We start from the raw sequence: 18948 nt of genomic DNA, 5'->3' as shown, positions 1-18948 counted from the left end.
CTTTGTATGTCTCTGATGCCTACTCTTTCTCTTTACATTGTGTTGTTTGACTTTTTGTATGTCTTGTAATTTTTTCTTGAGAGCTGGGTATGATGTGCTAGGTAAACAGGACTGCTATAAATAGGCTTTTGGTAATGTTGTGAGCTGTTGGGGGAGGGGAGTGTTCTGCAGTCCTGTGGTTGGGGCTCTTTTAGTGATCTCCAACTTCACAAGGGCTTCTCAGTTTTTTTCTCCCCTTTTTGGTGGGACAGGATGGTTTGAATAAGCTGGAGTTGTGTATTTCTCTTTCCTAGGTCAGTCGGTCTCTGATAACCCAGCATATTATGCTCTGGTTAACCAGTTTCCCCAGAGGTCAGGCCTGCTTAAGAACAGAGTGCTCTGGCCTATTTCAAAATTGTTTCTTTTCCCTTTACTTAATTAAGCCTGAGAACATTTTTCTCTCATATTTATTGTGGAACCTGGTTGGCCTCTCAGAGATCGAAGATTTCTGGGGGTTCCCCTCTGACTGGGTCCTCTTCCAGTTTTAACTCTGGAGGCTATCCACTCTGCGTTAATTGCAATTTGCCAGTTACCGTTCAGGTTTCCTTATACTTGTCATCCATATCTGGATGGCTTTTTCAGGAGATTGGTTCTGTTTCTCTGTTGACTTACTATTTTCCCCTAAGTACCTTTGTTAGTGACCAGGTTCCTAAAATATCTGTAAATTATTTTCAGAATTCTGTGTATGCTGTTCTTTCTTCTGAAGCATGTTCCTTGCTGTTCCCACCCTCTGTAGGACTGCCACTGACTTAACTTGATTTTCACCTCTTTGCCCATTTCTCCCCAGTCTCAGGACAGGGAAGAAAGAATTGTTTCTGAAATGGAATAAAGAACAGCCATGTGTGGCTCCTTACCCTTCTCTATTCTTATAAACCTTCTCTCTTTTCTTTCCTTAAAGAGTCCTTTAGAACAAGAAAACTTGATATAACTGAGTCTGAAAATGAGACTCACATGGCTGCAAGGGCACTTATTCTAGAGTCGAGTTCTGTAACTTCCTAGCCATGATCATCTTAGGTTTTGTATCTTTGGGTGAGCATTTCACCTTAGTCATCTGGTACGTACATGGTAGTTTAAAACTCCTTGTCGAAAATAACAGTGAGAATTCAGTGGAAAGTGTGTATGAAACACTTCTAGCGTAGTGCCTAGCATCGGACAGATGCTCAGTAAATGTTTCACAGATTGTAACATCAAGCCTTTTCCTTTTGGTCCTGTTACTTTCTGTGGGATCCAGGCCTTTGAAGCCGAGCCCTGGAATACTGTGGGGAAATCCAAGCTCGTTATCTTTTTGTAGCTGCCATTAAACTCCAGAGCAGACATTCGTTAACATCTCGTGAAGATGTTAATGGACAGTTCACACTGCGTGACTTTTCTCACGGATCCTGAGTTGTTTTTCCTCTGTGTTCTTTGTGACTTTTGTGGTGTTTCTTACCTACTTTGCCTTTTGGTTTAAAAGGAGTGAGGTAAAATGACACACAAAAAGGGCTTTTTTTTTTACCCATCTTTTTTTATAGTGTAGTCTAAAGTTAAGAAACAGCCAGTAAGAATATTGAAAAATATATACTCATAACAATTTATTTATTTATTTATTTATTTATTTTCTATTATTTTACTCATAATAATTTATTAGTCTGCTTTACATTTCGATAAGCCTTTGGTCTTTATTTTATCTCTAGGGCTTCACAGTTATTATTCCCGTGTTGCCAGTTCAAACCACAGTATCAGCGGCAGGAGAGTTGTCGCTGTCGCAGTCATTTCAGCCTGTGCCCCACTAGAAGGTGCTAAGAGCTGCCGTTCCGGATGCAGAACTTGAAAACCTTCCATTGCGAAGCATATGTGCTTTTTTTCGACTCCTTGTGTCTCCTCCTCGGCCTGGGGTGCCTTAGTGATTTTCAGATTTCTGTTTAGTGGCAAAACCATTCTTTGAAAGCTTTTTGGGAGGCTCTTTATATAAAACAGACCAGTCTGGGTACTCTGGTTTGTTTTCTTTTTTCCTTTTCCTTTTTAGAGGAAGGGTTTCCGGTGGGAGTGGGATCATTCCACTGATGGCAGGAGTCTCCCCAGAGCTCAGAGCAGAAAACCACTGAGGTCTCTGTGCGTTGTGTTTTCGGATTTCTGGTGCTCAGGTGCTGGTTCACAGGGCAGGCACTTCCGCGGTCGTTTTACTTACGAGGGGCTGCACTGTCTGTCGTTAGCAGTGCCCTGTCGGTGGACAAAAGCGTCCCCCTCTCAGTCTTTGTACTGAGTAGAAATTTCTTTCTACTTTGGTGAGCTGGCCTTATAAAAACTGTGGCATGAATGGAATTGAATCTTAACATGAAAGCAGCAGAATTGAAGCAAAATCAGAAATGATGCAGGCTTTCGTGTGTGGGATGCTTTTTCCTCTCGTAAACAAAATTCCTTAAGAGCGAGTCTTGAGTTCCCCTGTTCTGTAACCAACAGGAGGACTCACAAATGGCAGTGGAAGATACATCTCTGCTGCTCCAGGCGCTGAAGCCAAGTACCGCAGCGCGAGCAGTGCCTCCAGTCTCTTCAGCCCCAGCAGCACCCTGTTTTCTTCCTCCCGGTTGCGATATGGAATGTCTGATGTCATGCCCTCTGGCAGGAGCAGGCTTCTGGAAGATTTTCGAAATAACCGGTACCCCAATTTACAACTGCGGGAGATTGCTGGGCATATAATGGAGTTTTCCCAAGACCAGCATGGGTCCAGGTGAGGACTTGGCTTTGGCACTTAAGGTAACTGAAATCTTAATGCCTTAAATTCCGTGCCTCAGAGAAGGTAGACACTAGTAAATTGCCATAAAGCAATCGAAAGTTTGCCTTTTTGTGTGCTTCCCATTATGTATTTCAGAGGGATGTAGATGTGAGAATCACTAGATATCCGGGTGATTGAAAAGAGCCGTTTAGTAATCTGGATCACATGCTGAAAACAAACCTTTTTACCTTATTGTGGTGTTCCGAATTCATGGGAACCTCACAGATTATCTGTAATTTAAGGAACAGAAACATTAACACAAAGATATATGCATGCTTTTGCTACTGTATGTTTAAGTTTATAGATTTTGAGAGGAAGTGCATGGGGGAGGGGCAGAGCGAGAGGGAGAGAAAGAATCCTAAGCAGGCTCTGAGCTGTGAGGGTGGAGCCCGATGCAGGGCTTGAACTCATGAACCATGAGATCGTGACCTGAATTGAAATCAAGAGCTGGACACTTGGCGTCCCCACACTTTTGCTATTTTAATCACTATTAAGAGTCTAGTTCTTAAAGAGACATTATTCACATATAAGTTTGGATTTCTCCTGCTCAGGAGTAAGGTAGCTCCACCATTTTTCTTTGTTGTTCCGCTCTGTAGACGTGAGAGAGTCTGCATAGAGGTGAGAGGGAAGAAGGAAGCTGCCATATAAAACAGAGTTTACTTCTCCCTGTTTGGCTGTTCCAGTGGGCTTCACAGAAAGGGACCACCCTGGTCCTGGGGAAAAAGCCTAATTATGGTGACATCATCCGTCCTTCCTTCCCGTTTGTCTCCATGTCTCTTTCTTGCTCTCTGTGCCCACTGAAACAGCTTCTAAAGAATCCACCTCCTCTTTGGGTTCTGCCATCTCGCGACTGGGCGATTTCTTGTATTTGGATCCTATAGACCAGGTTGAGAGACAACACGGTTTTTCTTACATAGTCACCTGAACCTGAAAAATGAAAACTGAGTAGTTACTACTTCAGAAGACATTTGCAGGCATAAATAACAACTCTTCCGCGTCATGACTGACTACTGCTTTGTATTAGCATGAGTTTAAAGAAGACAGTAAGGGCTGTAAGCTCTCAGTTTATTGATGTGGGACTCGTTTCTAAAGGAAAAAGTCAGGTAGGGTTCTCCCTGTGTTCTGTCCACCTTCAACCCCCCCTCTTTTCCTGACCCCCTCCTTGTTTCAGTTTATTTTGAGAGGGAGAGAGCGAGGGGCAGAGGAAGGGGAGGGGGGAGAGAGAATCCCAAGCAGGCTCCCCCCACTGTCAGCAAGGAGCACGATGTTGGGCCTCGAACCCAAGAACCGTGAGATCATGACCTGAGCCGAAATCAAGAGTCGGACACTTAACCAACTGAGCCACCCAGGCGCCCTTCAAGTAATTCATTTAAATAACACTTGTGTGTGTGTGCCCATGTATGCACACACACACACACACAGTTTCAGAACCGATACATTATATAAATTGAGCCAATCCTTATTTCCCCAAGTCTTCCTGAGATGCTAGGATTGCCATTTCTTTTGTACTTCAGATTCATTCAGCTAAAACTAGAGCGAGCCACACCAGCTGAACGCCAGCTTGTCTTCAATGAAATCCTCCAGGCCGCTTACCAGCTAATGGTGGATGTGTTCGGAAATTACGTCATTCAGAAGTTCTTTGAAGTAAGCCTTTGTTCTTTCTATCCTTTGACGTTAGAGAATCTCCAGAGCATTTTGATTTTCATTAGCTGTTTTTAGAATGGCAATCCCATTCCAGTCCTCAAAATGAAGCGTGTGTGGTCTTTTTGAAGAGCTTTTAAATGTTTCTCCATTTAAACGATACGGCAGCAGTATATCATTTAAATACCCAAACAGATGTGCCAGTCTGTTTTAAAAATGTGTTTGGAGAACTGCTGTCCCCATTTAGAAACTAGCACGTTACTTCTGATTGTTATAATCATTTCGCCAAACGTGTCATTTTTAGAGGAAATAATCTTTGTAAGATATTTTAGTAGGATCACGATAAAGTGTTCTAAAAGATGAAAAAAATTAGTTTATTTAATTTTGAAAGACAGAGAACAAGAACATGAGCAGGGGAGGGGCAGAGAGAGAGGGAGAGAGAGAATCCCAAGCAGGCTCCACGATGTTGGCACTGAACCCGATGTGGGGCTCAAACCCACAAATTGTGAGATCGATGACCTGAGCCGAGATCAGGAGTTGGACACTTAACTGACTGAGCCATTCACATGCTCCAAAAATGAATTTTTGTTTTTAGAATTCCTAGAGAGTTATCTTTGAATGTCGACTGTAGTGTTTTTTTATTTTAAACTATAGTTCTGAAGATTATTAAACGCTTCTTTTTAGCTGATCCTTCAGCTTTGGTTTCTTATTTACTTCTATTGTTGTGAATAACATCCACTCTTGTTACCGTTGTTTTTGGAAAGGATTAATAGAGTTGGATTAAAGTCTGTTTCCACCACTAAACTGGTGTCAGAAAGGCAGGTAGACTGATATCAACAATTCCAAGTCCTAAATCCAGAAGGGAATGAAACATTGAGAAGAGTCTGGTACAGAGAAAAATGCCGGAAGTGGACATTACCTTCCCCAATCAAAAGAAATTTGTAAATTTTATGCATCTTGTTTTATGCAGTTTGTATGAAGATTAAAAAAAAAAAAATGGCTCATAGCCTTTGTCTCTCCAACTTTTCTCATAAAGACTTAAGTTTTTTTGTTAGTGATTCGTTAGTGATACACTAAGGAATCAACTTAAAATGACTTACATTATTGATTTTAGAACAGCTTTCACTCTGTGACCCTTTTGTCACAGATCTAAAAATGTAGAGCTCTCCACCTCTAGAGGTTAATATGCAGGTAGAGGTGGCCGAATGAACAGTGGATTATAGCTGTATGACTTGGGACGAGCCAGAGAACGTCCTGGCTCAGACAACGCCCCTGGTCCGTAGTTCCCTTGTGTGGGGAATGAGTGGGTTTGGGAAGCTGATTATATATAAAGTCTCCTTCACTCGCATGATTATGCCGTTCAGATGAAAATAAAAGGCCAGCAATGGGAGATCATTCTAGGAAGAGTTTTGGCACTTGTGCAGCCTGACTTCTTGCTTCAACTAATGTACCCCCAGACTCCGTTGCCTTGTGTAAATAGAACATTTCAATTCTTAGAGTGATGTAGAACCCTACTTCAAAACAGGGTGCCCCTATGTTAAGTTTCCAGTAGATGAAAGAGGAACTTTCTAATCCACGGGCCTTGGACACCTGAGTGCCATAGCTTTGCTCCAAGAAGTGCTTGAGTCTTTCCCATACACTGTCGAAAGTTCCAATAAACAATGTTTCCCACGTGTATTACTATTTTTAGAGTAAATATGTATAAATGCTCTTATAATTAATAGGAGTATAAATTCACTTAATAGTGGATTAATGGCAGCTTTGAGGAATTCCATATTTGTTTCGCGGGTATTAGTAGTGAAACTGCTGTTGTTGGGTATGTGAGAAGCTTTTCAACATTAAAGAGGGTTCCTTGCAGTCAGAGGCTGAGAACTCTTGCCTTGAAGAAACAAAGATTTTTTTTTGAACAAAAAGGTTTAGTTCATTAATCCTAGTGACAGAGCTAAAAGAGGTTATGCCAGTGGTTGATACAGAATAATGGATGTTTTGCCTTCTCTGGTTTCTTTCCTTCTACCTAAGTAATGGTGTTCACCCACACATTATGTCTAGTTTGGCAGCCTTGAACAGAAGCTGGCGTTGGCAGAACGCATTCGAGGCCACGTCCTGTCATTGGCACTGCAGATGTATGGCTGCCGTGTTATCCAGAAAGCTCTTGAATTTATTCCCTCAGACCAGCAGGTAATTGTAAGTTTCCCCTTTAACTTTTCTCTTGGTGTTCGATGTTTCTCCGTGACACGTGTAGTAGTGAATCCTGTACATTTGTCAGTCTTTAGTTTTCTTTTACGGTTTCCTTTGGTGCTTGTGGCTGCCTTTCTGTGCATGGCAAGCATGAGCTGTGTGATTAATTTTGTAAATTTACAGTAGATCAAGTGTGTTTTGTTAATAAGGCTGTTGGTTTCAAACACTCTTTTCATCAACCAGGCTTCAGTAGGTGTAATTTTACAAGAGACACTTTTGTTGGATAAGAATTAAAGCCAGTAAAATACTAGTAAGTTGTTGTTGTGTTCAACTTGAACTAACCACTCCGGCCAATCAAACTTGGATTATCCAGCCCACCTTCCATTTTCCTTCACTTCTTATTCATTCATCCCACCACCTTTTACTGAGCGAGTGCCTGGCCTGGCACACTGACCTGGTGCCCGCTCTGTGCCAGGCGCCAGCGCGGGGAGGACGAAGACTGGTCCCTGCCCACAGAGCGCAGCGTGGGGAAGAGCCGTGGAAAGCTGGGCGTGGGGGGCGGGGGGGGGCATGCGAGAGCACGTGCCCGAGGCTTGGCGGGAGGGCAAGTCTAGGCTAAGGAGGAGCGAGGAGAAAAGGGACGGAAATCTGAAATGTTAAGGTGCTGTGTGTGGGGGAGCGACGCCGAAAGCCCCAGAAGCAGCCCGTGCGTGGCTGGAGGAACAGTCGCAGGGCGGGCCCAGCCAGCAGGTGAGCCGCAGCTGTGTTTGTGCTGGGCGGTGCCGCGAGCCCCGGGGTGCGTCTGATGCGAACCCTCAGCCTTTGGGCTCTGAACTCCCTCTGCCCTATCTGAGGGGAAGGTGTTGGCCTCGGTCTGGCAGTGATGAGCCACTTGCCCTCGCTGAGAACAAAGTTCGGTAATGAGAATCTTTGTTAAGGACTCAAGTTCTGAGCCAGGCGAGGCGCCCGCCGCCTCCAGTTCGCAACACGACGCAACACGACGGGGCATCGCGGTGGTGTTGGCGATGGCAGTCGAAGGCTGGGGGCGTCCGGAGTCCTTCAAGTTGGGAGGCTCAGGGAGAGGTGTGTTGAGACGCTGGTGAAGGCAGAGGGGATGTTGGGGACACACGGGCAGGGTTGGGGTTCGCTCCGCGCTCTGTCCGGAGACGTGGCAGTGGTAAAGTGGTGTGCATGTCGGGAATTAGAAGCAGGGACTCAGCTACTCTTTTTTTCTTCTAATGATCAGAAGCATTATCAGTTTCAGTTTTCCCTGGGATTTTCATGGATGAAAACTTCATGAGTGAATCTTTCTTCTTAAATTTTCTCGTTTCTTTGGAACATGGAAGTTTCTTACTCTTTGACTATAATTCTCACTAGCTCAGAGAAAGGAGGAGTATTATAGTTTCCCAGGAATGTCCCCCATCTTTGCCCTCTCTCAGGATTGTGATAAACTGTTGATATTTATTTATGTATTTATTTATGTATTTATTTATTTATTTATTTATTTATTTATTTATTTATTTATTTATTTAATTTTTTGAGAGAGAGCATGAGTGGGTTGGGGAGAGGGACAGGGAGAGAGAAAAAGACTCTTAAGCAGATTTCACGCTCAGCACAGAGCCCCAACATGGGGCTCCATCTCACGACCATAAGATCATGAGAGCGGAAATCAAGAGTCGGATGCTCAACCAACTGAGCCACCCAAGTGCCCCTAAATTGTTGATTTTGTCTCCATCTTTTCAGAGTTTACTGTTTGTTTTTTTTTCTGATTGGATGGCTACACTGTAGTTGCTTTTCACTCTCCCCTTGAGTTGTTCTTTCTACTCTATATTTCTGTGTTTGTTTTTTTTTTTTTTTCTGGTCTGGTTTCTTTGTGTACCTTGTTGTGGACCTGGTAGGACTCTTCCTGGTGTGGATAGTTTACTGTTATTTGGATGCAAGTTTATTATTTTACATGAAATTAACTCCTCTCCAGTGGAGTTTTTATGGGCTCCAGAAAATATACAAGGAAGCCATCTCCCCTTTATTTTGATTAAAAGTGTTCCTTGTCTTTGTATATAGCTATCATTCTCCATTTGCCATTCCCATAATTATATTTCCAGAATAAATTTGTTTTCCCTGACATTTGATTAATTGCTTTAGGAAACTTTCCTCAGTCTATTGCCTTTGGCTGGTTTGGTCCCTGGCATTGTAATCTTGGATTCCACCCCCCCCCCCCCCCCCCGTATAAATGGGATAACTCTTAGCTGCTTTGACATATTGAGCAACTCAGAGATTTGAGACCTTGTGTTCACAAACATCACCGTTTTGACTGGTTCGTAGTTCCCACTATAAATACATGTTCAGCACAGGGGAGCGAGTAGACAGAGATTGGATCGAGCAAGGAGATTGGGCAGCACATACTAGGGCCCAGCCATGGTGCAGGTACTCAGCATCAAGAAAGGGATCCAGTGAAAATCTCAACACCTTTTTCTTGTCGCTTCCACTCATTCCCTACACATGTGCACGCATGCTTGCAACTCCCACGCTTACAACTCCGGTGTCTGGTCTTCTCCTGTACTTCCGGAGTTTCTCATACACACACACACACACACACACATACATACACACACGTCACGCACTCACGTAACTCAATGTCTGGTCTTCTGTATTCTCTGAGAGTGCTCTCCCTGCTGTCCTTCAGTCCTTGGCCCTGTGGAAAGATCATGTTGGGAGTGACAGACCTGTAACCAGAATTCTGGTGCTTAATCCCTCTCAGAGGCCCCTCCTTCTTAGGTGTGGGCAGTATCATATGTAATTGACACAGGTAATTACTGACCCACGTTGTTTTACCACACAGGCGCCAGATTGCTTGGGTTTGAATCTTGGCAGTGTAGGTCTGTGATTTTAACAAGTCAAATCATTTGTGCTCTGGTTTCCTCATCTGTAATGGTGTCCAGTACACAGGATTATTAGGAGGATTCACTGGGTCAAAGAGTGTTAAGCACTTAAGAGATATGTCTAGCATACTGTAAGCTGTAGATTGATTCTTCTTCTTAATTTTTTTAATGTTTATTTGTTTTTGAGGGAGAGCGGGGAAAGGGACAGAGAGTGAGGGAGACACAGAATCCAAAGCAGGCTCTAGGCTCTGAGCTGTCAGCACAGAGCCTGACGCAGGATTTGAACCCAGGAACCACGAGGTCATGACCTGAGCTGAAGTCCTACGCTTAACGGACCGAGCCACCCAGGGCCCCTGCTCTTCTCATTATTAATAATATGTACCTTACAGGGTTGTCATGTTAAGAATGTGATAAATTATATGTGAAGTTCTCGACGACAGTGTAGTTTGTACACGTTCTTTTCTAGAGATGTCTACGTTTTTATAAAGTCTCTGAGGCCTTTTGCGAGTTAGAGAACTTTTTTGAAGACAGGCTCCTATTACAGGAAGTTTGCTAACATGCAAAAACTGCGTCCTTCACTTGGTGCCGGTGTGCTGTCACAGTGCCACAGCTGTGCTGTCCTGCTGCTTCGTCACAGACTCTCTGCCTGGTGCTTTGTGTTTCGCAGGGAGACTGTCGATTGTCCAGGAGTTTGCTTGCTGTGATTCTGGTGGTGCTTTCTTTCCTTGTCTCCTCTAATAGAACGAGATGGTTCGGGAGCTAGACGGCCACGTCCTGAAGTGTGTGAAAGACCAGAATGGTAATCACGTGGTTCAGAAATGCATTGAATGCGTGCAGCCCCAGTCTTTGCAGTTCATCATCGATGCGTTTAAGGGGCAGGTAAGTGACTTACGAAAGAAACAAAGGAACCAAATTGATGGGTGTTTGCATTGTGAGCAGAGAACAGGGTAGCATTTGTGGGGTGTCCCTAAGTGGCCACCCCACCAGAGATAGCTTCTAGTTTCTCCTATTTACCTGTGTGTCGTAAGAGCCCCTGTGATCTTAGCACCAGCTTCCAGGCAGATGGTTTTTTGTTTTCCTTTTTTTATACTGTGATTTTTCCAGAATTGCCCCTTGATTGGCTGTTGCCATTCATTTCTTTTTCCTGAAGCATCATCCTCACACTCTCCTAAGCTACGCGGAACAAAGAGAGTAAAACGCATCTCCTTCTTGGGTCTGTGAAATTGGTTTTTTGTTTTTGTCTTTAAAGGGAAAAAGATGGTAAATACCAAGTAGATTTTCAGGTGCAGTCATGGGTACTGCTGAGCCTAGATTGAAGTGGGATTTTAGAGTTGTTAGGTTTTGCGGTTTGCTCAATTATAGCAGCGGTAAGGAGATTGCAGGCTTTAACTCAGGGGGGGTTGTTTGGATTTTCTGAGTTAATGAAAAAAGATCTGTTTAACATTTTACATTTATTGAAATTGACAGCAAAGAAAGTAAAAGTAGATTAAGCTACCAAATGGGAGAGAATATTTTCAAGATGAAACTGTCAATTAATAACCGGAATATATAAAGAACTCCTGTAATCAAAAGAGTACAGTACAAATTAGTGTGAAAACGGGCCAAAGGCATTAACAGACAAAAGAAACACAAATTGCCAGTCCATCTATGAAAACATAATTCTGTTAGTCAGGAAAATGCAAAATAAGGACACAGAGGATAGGCATTGTTTGCCCATCAGTCGCGGTGTCCTGGCAGGAATGTGGGATCTGATCACCGGTGGTGGGAATAGATATTAGCACAGCCATTAGGAAAATACTTTTGTATCACCTTCAAGGTTCAACATTTGTATTTCCTATGCTGGCATTCCTAGGCTAGGTGTGTCGCTGGGGGAATGTCTACATGTGGATACTACGAGACATATTTAGACATGTTGAAAGCAGCATTATTCTCCTAGAAAAGACTAAAGAATCTAGATGTCTATCAATCAGCAGAGGGTTGGACAGAAATTAAAATAACAAACTCAAATACTTGCCCAGCAGAAGTTTCACAGTATAATAAGTAAATACCTGAAACATAATGTTGAGTGAAATAAGTTCATTTGTTACAGACTGTGAGTTTTTAACCTTTTTTATAGAATCAAGCAGAACTGTGCTTTATACTGTTGAGGTACACAGTTGTGCATATACAGCTACGTCTAAAAAACCCACATAAAAAGCCCTTAGTGCATTGACACTTGGTCAACATCTAGGAAGTGTGAGCTGTTGTTTCTGTGCTTATTATTCCTGTGATTATTCCTGGTAACAGAGCAGGGGGCAGAGAGGGGGTGCGGGTTTCTCCAGGTCATTCACACTATTCACACTAGGAAGGACAGAATCGAGACTGAGTGATCTGGAGCCGAAGCCCAGGTGCCTGTCTTCTTCCAGACGCAACAAAAGAGGAAGCTTTTCTTGCTCATTGCTGGAAAAACACCCTAATTAAATGTAGAAGATTGCAGCGTTGGTTAGATGAAAGCATTTATGATCCTAGCCCTTTCTTTTTCTGTTTTTAACCCTGTCTTTTGACACCGTGGACTCTTAATTGTTTTTTATGACCTCGACTAATTCTCTGTTCCTTTCTAGGCTTCTTAGAGAAGTCCTTTTCAGCTCAGAATTTATGTACATTTGTGAATCCCTAGAATAGGTAAATGGGTTTACACACACGCACACGCGCACACACACACGCACACACATACACCCTACTATTTGTAGAGAGAACTCAAATGTGTCCTATGTATAATTGGGGCTTTTGAGTCAAGACTAGGACGTAGTACCCCGGCTCTGTCAGTTACTATCTGTATGGCTGCAAGCACATTATGTAAACTTCTAGAAGCTTCAGTTATCTCATTTGTAAGGTAAGAATAATTCTCACTCTCTGTCAGAGTCTTTGCAAAGATTAACAGAATAATGTGTATGTGAACAACACTGAAGCGTTGAAAGTGGCAACTGTCTTTTTTGGCTTTCTTTGCTCGTCTGCCCTAGGTATTTGCTTTGTCCACGCATCCTTACGGCTGCCGAGTGATTCAGAGGATCCTGGAGCACTGTCTCCCTGACCAGACTCTCCCCATTTTAGAGGAGCTTCACCAGCACACGGAGCAGCTTGTACAGGTAGTGGAGTTGCCGGTAGAGTAACTGCAAACACCTGTGGGCTCGTGCAGGCCCACAGCCCGTGCGTTTTCTCAGCACAGGTATCCGTTCCGGAAGAGTTCGCGTTCACGTGTTCAAAATGCCCATTGAAGCTTTGGGGCAGGTTTTCATGTATGCCATCCTGGTTTGTGTTTTGTGACTATGGGTGATGAAGAGAGCCCGGCCTCGGAGCGAAGGGCGCTGCCTGCCGGCCGCCTGTCGTGGACCGGCTCGCGGTGCCACCTTAGGTCGTTTAATCTCTGTGGGTCTGAACCTCATCATTTCAAATGAACTGAGTGGATTAGAGGACTTCTTTTTTGCTTTGATACTTTCTTTTGCTTCTGCCACTAAACATTTCTCCCACATCGCAGCAACCAGTAGAACACTTTCTACAAGTCGGATTATTGTGCTGAAGCAGCATTTTTGTTGGTGTTTGTGGCTTGTTTTGGTGTGAGGTATTAAATACTCACTGTAGAAAAAAATGGTATGGGCGCCTGTGGTTAAGCATCTCTTGATCTTAGCTCAGTTCTTGATCTGAAGGTTGAGAGTTCAAGCCCTGCATTGGGCTCCATGCTGGGCGCGAAGCCCACTTAAAAAACGAAAAGAGGAAAAATTGGAAGTGCAGGAAGTAGCAGTAAAACTGAAGAAAGCATCCGTAATCCTGCCACACAGAAGCAAACACATTTGGTCTGGGCACTTTTCTTTCGAAGTATTATTTGTACACTTAAATTTTTGCATCTCGCAAATCTTTTTGCCACTGAAATTCCTTACTTACACACATTTATTCTCTTAAAAGTATCTTTACCTGTAGATGAGTGAGTACATCCATTGTATGCTTGTGATGTTGTTTAATTAGGTATTGTCTGTTTTGTTGGACATAAGCATTGTTTCCCATTTTTCTTATGAGATAAATTTCTGTTTGAGAGAAAAATAGCTCTTTATTCCTACCTACACAGCCTCCCTCCCTCTCCCCCCCCCTTCCTTTTTTAAACAAGAAGAGGCCTACTTTTTGGCGTCTAGTACTTTTGAAGAACCAAACTAGGATCCTTGGGCATAAATATACAGGACTATTCCATTGTCTGGTAATACGTTCCTGTTTTATAATGATAGAGAAAAATTGTCACTCCCTATCCATTTTAAAAATTCTTCAGTGTTCGTTGGTATTCAGGCAGCCGTCATGGTGCTACAGAAAGGTAGGTAGGTGTTGATTAGATGTAAGGATTTAGGTAACCCACAGAACTAATTTTTACATCAATTTTATTTCTGTTGTTTCTCAAACAGGATCAGTATGGAAACTATGTAATCCAGCATGTATTGGAGCACGGTCGTCCTGAGGATAAAAGTAAAATTGTAGCAGAAATCCGAGGCAATGTGCTTGTATTGAGTCAGCACAAATTCGCAAGGTACGAGCTTTGAATTCATACAAACTCTGTTTTCCAGAAGGAATTATTACATTGTATTTCAAAGCGAGGGAGAAAGAATGAATTTTCATTCTCTTCTTTCAAAAATGTTTTTCTCAAGGTATATACAGCTTAAAACGTCAAATGGTTCTACTATCATAGAGTATAAAACAAAACAGGTCCCTTAGTGGCTCTTCCCGCCCCCAGTCACCCACTTTGAAATATGGGGATTGTGTTTCTGAAGAGCTTAAATCTTGTACTTTGGTGAACTGGGCATTTTGTTAGCTTACTTGTTCTTGTTCTTCACTCAGTTTCCTCTCTGGTGCCAGAATTCAGACGTAGTGTGTCATGTTGACATATAGGCATTAGTACTCTTAGAGTCTCTTTTCCAGTCTTCATGTTGTGGCAGATCAAGAATAAAACGCACTAGTTATTCCCAGGTTGTGAAAGATGTTTTAGGTGACTTACAATCAGCAGTGGTTGGAGAAGAAATTGATGGCCCTTCCAAGGGATTAGTGGTGTGGTCTTCTGAGTGGAATGGGTGTACAAATATAGTCATTTGTAGTTTGGGAATATTTTTCTCTGACTCTTAGGGTAAATTCCAAAGCAGTTGTGATTCTACAACCTTGTTTTTAAATTGTTCATCTCTAAGTTTTTAAATTTTATGAGATGGCAGCATGGAAAATAGAGAAAAGGAATAAACGCGCTCCTAGGTCCAGTGTCTTAGCAGCCTAACCATATCAGGGTCTCTCAGACCTTGTATTGCCTTTTTATTTTTATTTTTTATTTTTTTATTTTATTTTATTTTTTATTTTTTGGACATTTGCCAGGACCAGGGAAGCAGGGGCAGAATCTCTTAGAACGCTTCCTTGGGTCACTGTCTCCTCTTGTTTTTCAGTGCATTTAATATCTCACTCTTAAGTATAAATATTAATGCTACAATAGACTTGTGGTCTGGTAATGACTGAAAAGCTACTTTGGGCCCAATCCTTCCACAGATAACAGACAACTGTAAATTGTGGACAAAATGCCAAAAATTTTGCTGAAGGCATTAGGCGTTACAGTGTGGCCAAGAGCAGGTGGTTACCAGAAGGGGTTGGGGAAGGGGAGGCTTATTGATACTGGGAAGGAGGTAATTGCACTGGGGAAATTCCCCGCCTGCCCCTTTAGATTTTTCTTTTTTTCTTTTTTTATTTTGAGGGAGGGAGGGGGAGAGAGAGAGAGAGCATGTGCAAGAGAGAGAGAATTCCAAGCAGGCTCCACACTGTCAGTGTGGAGCCAGATGTGGGGGGAAAACCCATGAATCATGGGATCGGACCATGAGATCGTAGCCCGAGCTAAAATCAAGAGCCCCAGCTAAAATCAAGAGTCGGATGCTTAACCAAGGGAACCACCCAGGCACTCCAGAGTTTTCTTTTTGTATCGAGTTGTATCGAGATATAATTGACAGCACTGTGTAAGTTTGAGGTATGCAGCATGTCGGTTTGATGTATTTCTGTATTACAGTATGATTACCACAGCAGCATCAGCTAACACCTTTATCATGTCATACATACAATTTTCTTCTTTCTTTCTTTCTTTCTTTCTTTCTTTCTTTCTTTCTTTCTTTCTTTCTTTCTTTCTTTCTTTCTTTCTTTCTTTTCCTTCCTTCCTTCCTTCCTTCCTTTCAATTTTTTAAAAGTTTATTTGACAGAGAGCAGATGCGTGTACACACAGGCCCTGGGGAGGGACAGAGAGAGAATCCCAAGTAGGTTCTGTGTAGCACAGAACCCAGCTTAGGGCTCATACTCCCAAACTGTGAGATCATAACGTGAGCCCAAATTCGGACGCTTAACTGAGCCACCCAGGTGCCCCAATTACCATTTCCTTTTTTGTGTTAAGAATGCCATTCAGATCTAGTCTCTCAGCAACTTAGCATTTTTATAGTGCAGTGTTGTTGACTATAATCAGGAAATTTCCCAGTTTTTAAAAAAAATTTTTTTACATTTATTTTTGAGAGACAGAGCACACGTGGGGGAGGGGCAGAGAGAGAGAAGGAGACACAGAGTCCGAAGCAGGCTTCAGGCTCTGAGCTGTCAGCACAGAGCCTGACGCGGGGCTGGAACTCACAGACCTTGAGATCATGACCTGAGCCGAAGTCTGACGCCTAACCTACTGAGCCACCCGGGCACCCCAAGGGAATTTCCCAGTTTTAATGGCTTTTAGCCTATAGGTGCTTCTCATTCTGCTCCATGCTGGGCTTCTAAAGTTGGCATCAGAAATCTCCAGTGTTCCCATAAGGCAGAGTTTGGGACAGCCGTGGCAATGAGAGTGACAAAGTGACAGGGGAGAAATCCTGGAAAGGAAGAGAACCAGGGACGGGGAGGCTCGCATTTAACCTTCCCAAATACCTGGTTGACTCCTGAATCACATTGGTTTGCATGGGCTGAACCTGAGGCAGCCTAGCTAAGGATGGAAGTGCTGCACTGGGATCCCTGCGGCCTGGGACAAGCTTGCAGTTTGAGCTCAGCCACGTTAACTACACTGAAAAAAGGAACAGATGTCACCTTCTTGGAAGAACATAACAGAACTGTTTCTACGGTGTATCATTTATTATGTCTAGAAAAGAGGAAAATGTGCCGTTGGCCATAATCAAGAAAAAAGAAAAAATAGGAGAGTGAAAAACTGCAGCTAGTTCCACACCACCCTGACATTAGAGTTAGCAGAGAATGATTATAAAGCAGCTATTTCAGTTATGGTCAAAGATGTAAAGGAAGATATGGTTGTAATGAATGAAAAGATATGCTAGTAGAGAATTAGAAGCTTTATTATGAAAAGAACAAAATGGAAATTCTAGAATAGGAAAATAAATCATCTGAAATAGAATTCACTGTGTGGCTTTAGTATCAGCAGATTAGAGAGAACAGAAGAAAGAGCTGATATACTTGGAAATAGATCAATAGAAACAAAACAATAAAATAGATGAGTGACTTTCTGACGTTTTTGGCAGTGACCCAGAATAAAAAGTAACATTTTCATTGACTTTGCATGCACAGGCACATGCATGCACGTGTAACTGAACAACTGTGTTGTCCGTGATTAATTCTGTTTCATTAAAAAGCAGCAGCAGCTGGTCCCAAATCACTAAGTTGATCTCCCTGCCCACAAATGGGCTGGGAGCTCCAGTTTTAGAAACACTAGAATAAGCTTAAAAGACTGCAGGACCATGGGTCATGCATGAGGGTAGAAGCCTTTGGCCAAGTGGGATCCCATGGTGGTAGCTGATTGACCTGCTTGCTTCCTTGGAAGACAGGTCACTGTTGAGGCTTGAGTCCTGTATCCAGATGAGTGAGTGTCCTGTCCCCAATCCAGTTAGGAAGTTCTGTTCTGACGCAGACTGATTTGTTATGGAACGAGGCCTGGAGTGGACAAAGGTACATACAGTCTAGCCGAGCGGTCCTGACAGGGGATGAATTCTTTGCCTGAACATTTGGAGATCATGACTGGCTTTGTGCTCTCTGAACCAGTTCAGTAATATCTTAACTCCCTTTTCTGCTGAGGAGAAGCCAGTGGTCATTAGGAGATTCACTTCCACGGTGCCACACCTTAAGCTCACACTAGAATAGAACTGTATGTTAGTTGTATGTTTAGTGCTACGGGAGGAAGGTGGGAAGAGAAGGTTTTCTATGGTGTGGTGTCAGAAGGAGAGGCTCTTGTCTTAATTAGACTTGATCGATTAGCTCACCAGACTTGATCTACACTGCATATCTTAAGAAATGTCCAGTGGGTTGGTAGTTCTTGACAGTTTAGCTTGAGAATTTGCTTTTCTAAATAAAAGCATATATATAAGCTCTGTGTTCAAAATGATAGAGAACACTGGGAGCTCCTTGGAGCAGCACCCTCTTATGGTGTAAAAACTTGTGGAGTAGGGGATTATTCTGGTGATAGTTACTTAACTACTGAGATATCCACAGGTCTGGCCTCTGGAAGGAGTAAGACACAGAGTACCTGCTCTAAGGTGCCTCGTGAAGTCGGTATATATGTCCTTTTTCAGTCCCTGAAGGCAAAAGTAAGACAAATGAAGAATGTTTAACAGAGCCATTCACCCATATGGTAGGTTGCCCTAGAAAGTAATGCTTCCAAATTATTAGAAATTCCCAAGCAGAGGCTAAATGGCCATCTTTCAGGATTGTCACAGAAGAGCTTTCTTTATTTTTTTTAAATGTACTTTGTGTGTATGTATGTATTTTTTGAGGGGGGGCACAAGTGAGCGAGGGGCAGAGAGAGGCACAGAAAGAGAGAGAAGCGGGGCTCACCCAGAGCAAGGCTCATGTTCACCCAAAGTGGGGCTTTAAACTCGCGAACCATGAGATAGTGATCTGAGCTGAAGTCAGATGCTTAACAGCTGAGCCACCAAGGTGCCCAGGGGCTTTCTACATTAGCTAGGTCTGGTCATTTAAGTTCCTACTCTCTCTGAGTGTTCTGTGACCCAGAGCAGCCCTTCCCCCAGTCACGGACCCTTTACAAAGCCTTCAACTGCCCACCGGCCCACCAGACGTCCTCTTTGCCAGGTATTGGCTCCAGTAATCCACCTTCAGATGGTGTGTATTCTTTGACATCACCCAACTTCCTCATACCCACAGACCCACAAGATGCAGAGTAGTGTTGATTTTTAGAAACAGACATTAATGAGTGAATCAGTCCCTCCTTGATGAGAAATACCCATTGGCACAGCTGTATGTAATTTAATCACCCTCTCTGGCCCCTCTGGATTTAGTGTAGCCACATTCCTGTTTTCCTTTCCCAAGATGATGTATTTCTGAAGTGTTTAGAAATGCCGACAGACCTGTAAGGTGGTTCTTGTCCCTGGACTCTTAGGAGGCAGCCTGAGGTCATTGAGTGAGTGCTGTGGTTCCTCCTCGTACACTCCTGACTCA

The 18948-nt window shown here is 43.1% G+C and overlaps 1 protein-coding gene and 1 non-coding gene across 17 annotated transcripts in view; both read left to right on the top strand.

The window, feature by feature from the left end:
• The window catches only part of PUM1 (pumilio RNA binding family member 1), a 133266-nt gene that overhangs the window by 108690 nt on the left and 5628 nt on the right, over positions 1–18948 (top strand). For 12 of the 16 annotated variants that reach the window (XM_053898259.1, XM_053898254.1, XM_053898238.1 and 9 more), the window contains 6 exons: positions 2479–2746; positions 4306–4435; positions 6482–6616; positions 10231–10368; positions 12489–12614; positions 13914–14035. In XM_053898259.1, coding sequence (XP_053754234.1) covers positions 2479–2746; positions 4306–4435; positions 6482–6616; positions 10231–10368; positions 12489–12614; positions 13914–14035 — 919 coding nt within the window. The remainder of the gene's footprint in view (positions 1–2478; positions 2747–4305; positions 4436–6481; positions 6617–10230; positions 10369–12488; positions 12615–13913; positions 14036–18948) is intronic. The other 4 variants (XM_053898282.1, XM_053898230.1, XM_053898250.1 and 1 more) reach the window with 1 other exon arrangement.
• On the top strand, positions 7484–7568 carry LOC128776004 (small nucleolar RNA SNORD103/SNORD85). The gene has a single exon (XR_008420980.1). It is a non-coding gene; the product is annotated as a small nucleolar RNA SNORD103/SNORD85 (small nucleolar RNA).

The sequence above is a fragment of the Panthera pardus genome, unplaced genomic scaffold (genome assembly GCF_024362965.1).
Source record: "Panthera pardus isolate Hobbes unplaced genomic scaffold, ASM2436296v1 HiC_scaffold_11, whole genome shotgun sequence".
Lineage (NCBI taxonomy): Eukaryota > Metazoa > Chordata > Mammalia > Carnivora > Felidae > Panthera > Panthera pardus.
Note: the sequence above shows the minus strand (reverse complement) of the source record. Positions and strands in the feature narration are given on the sequence as shown.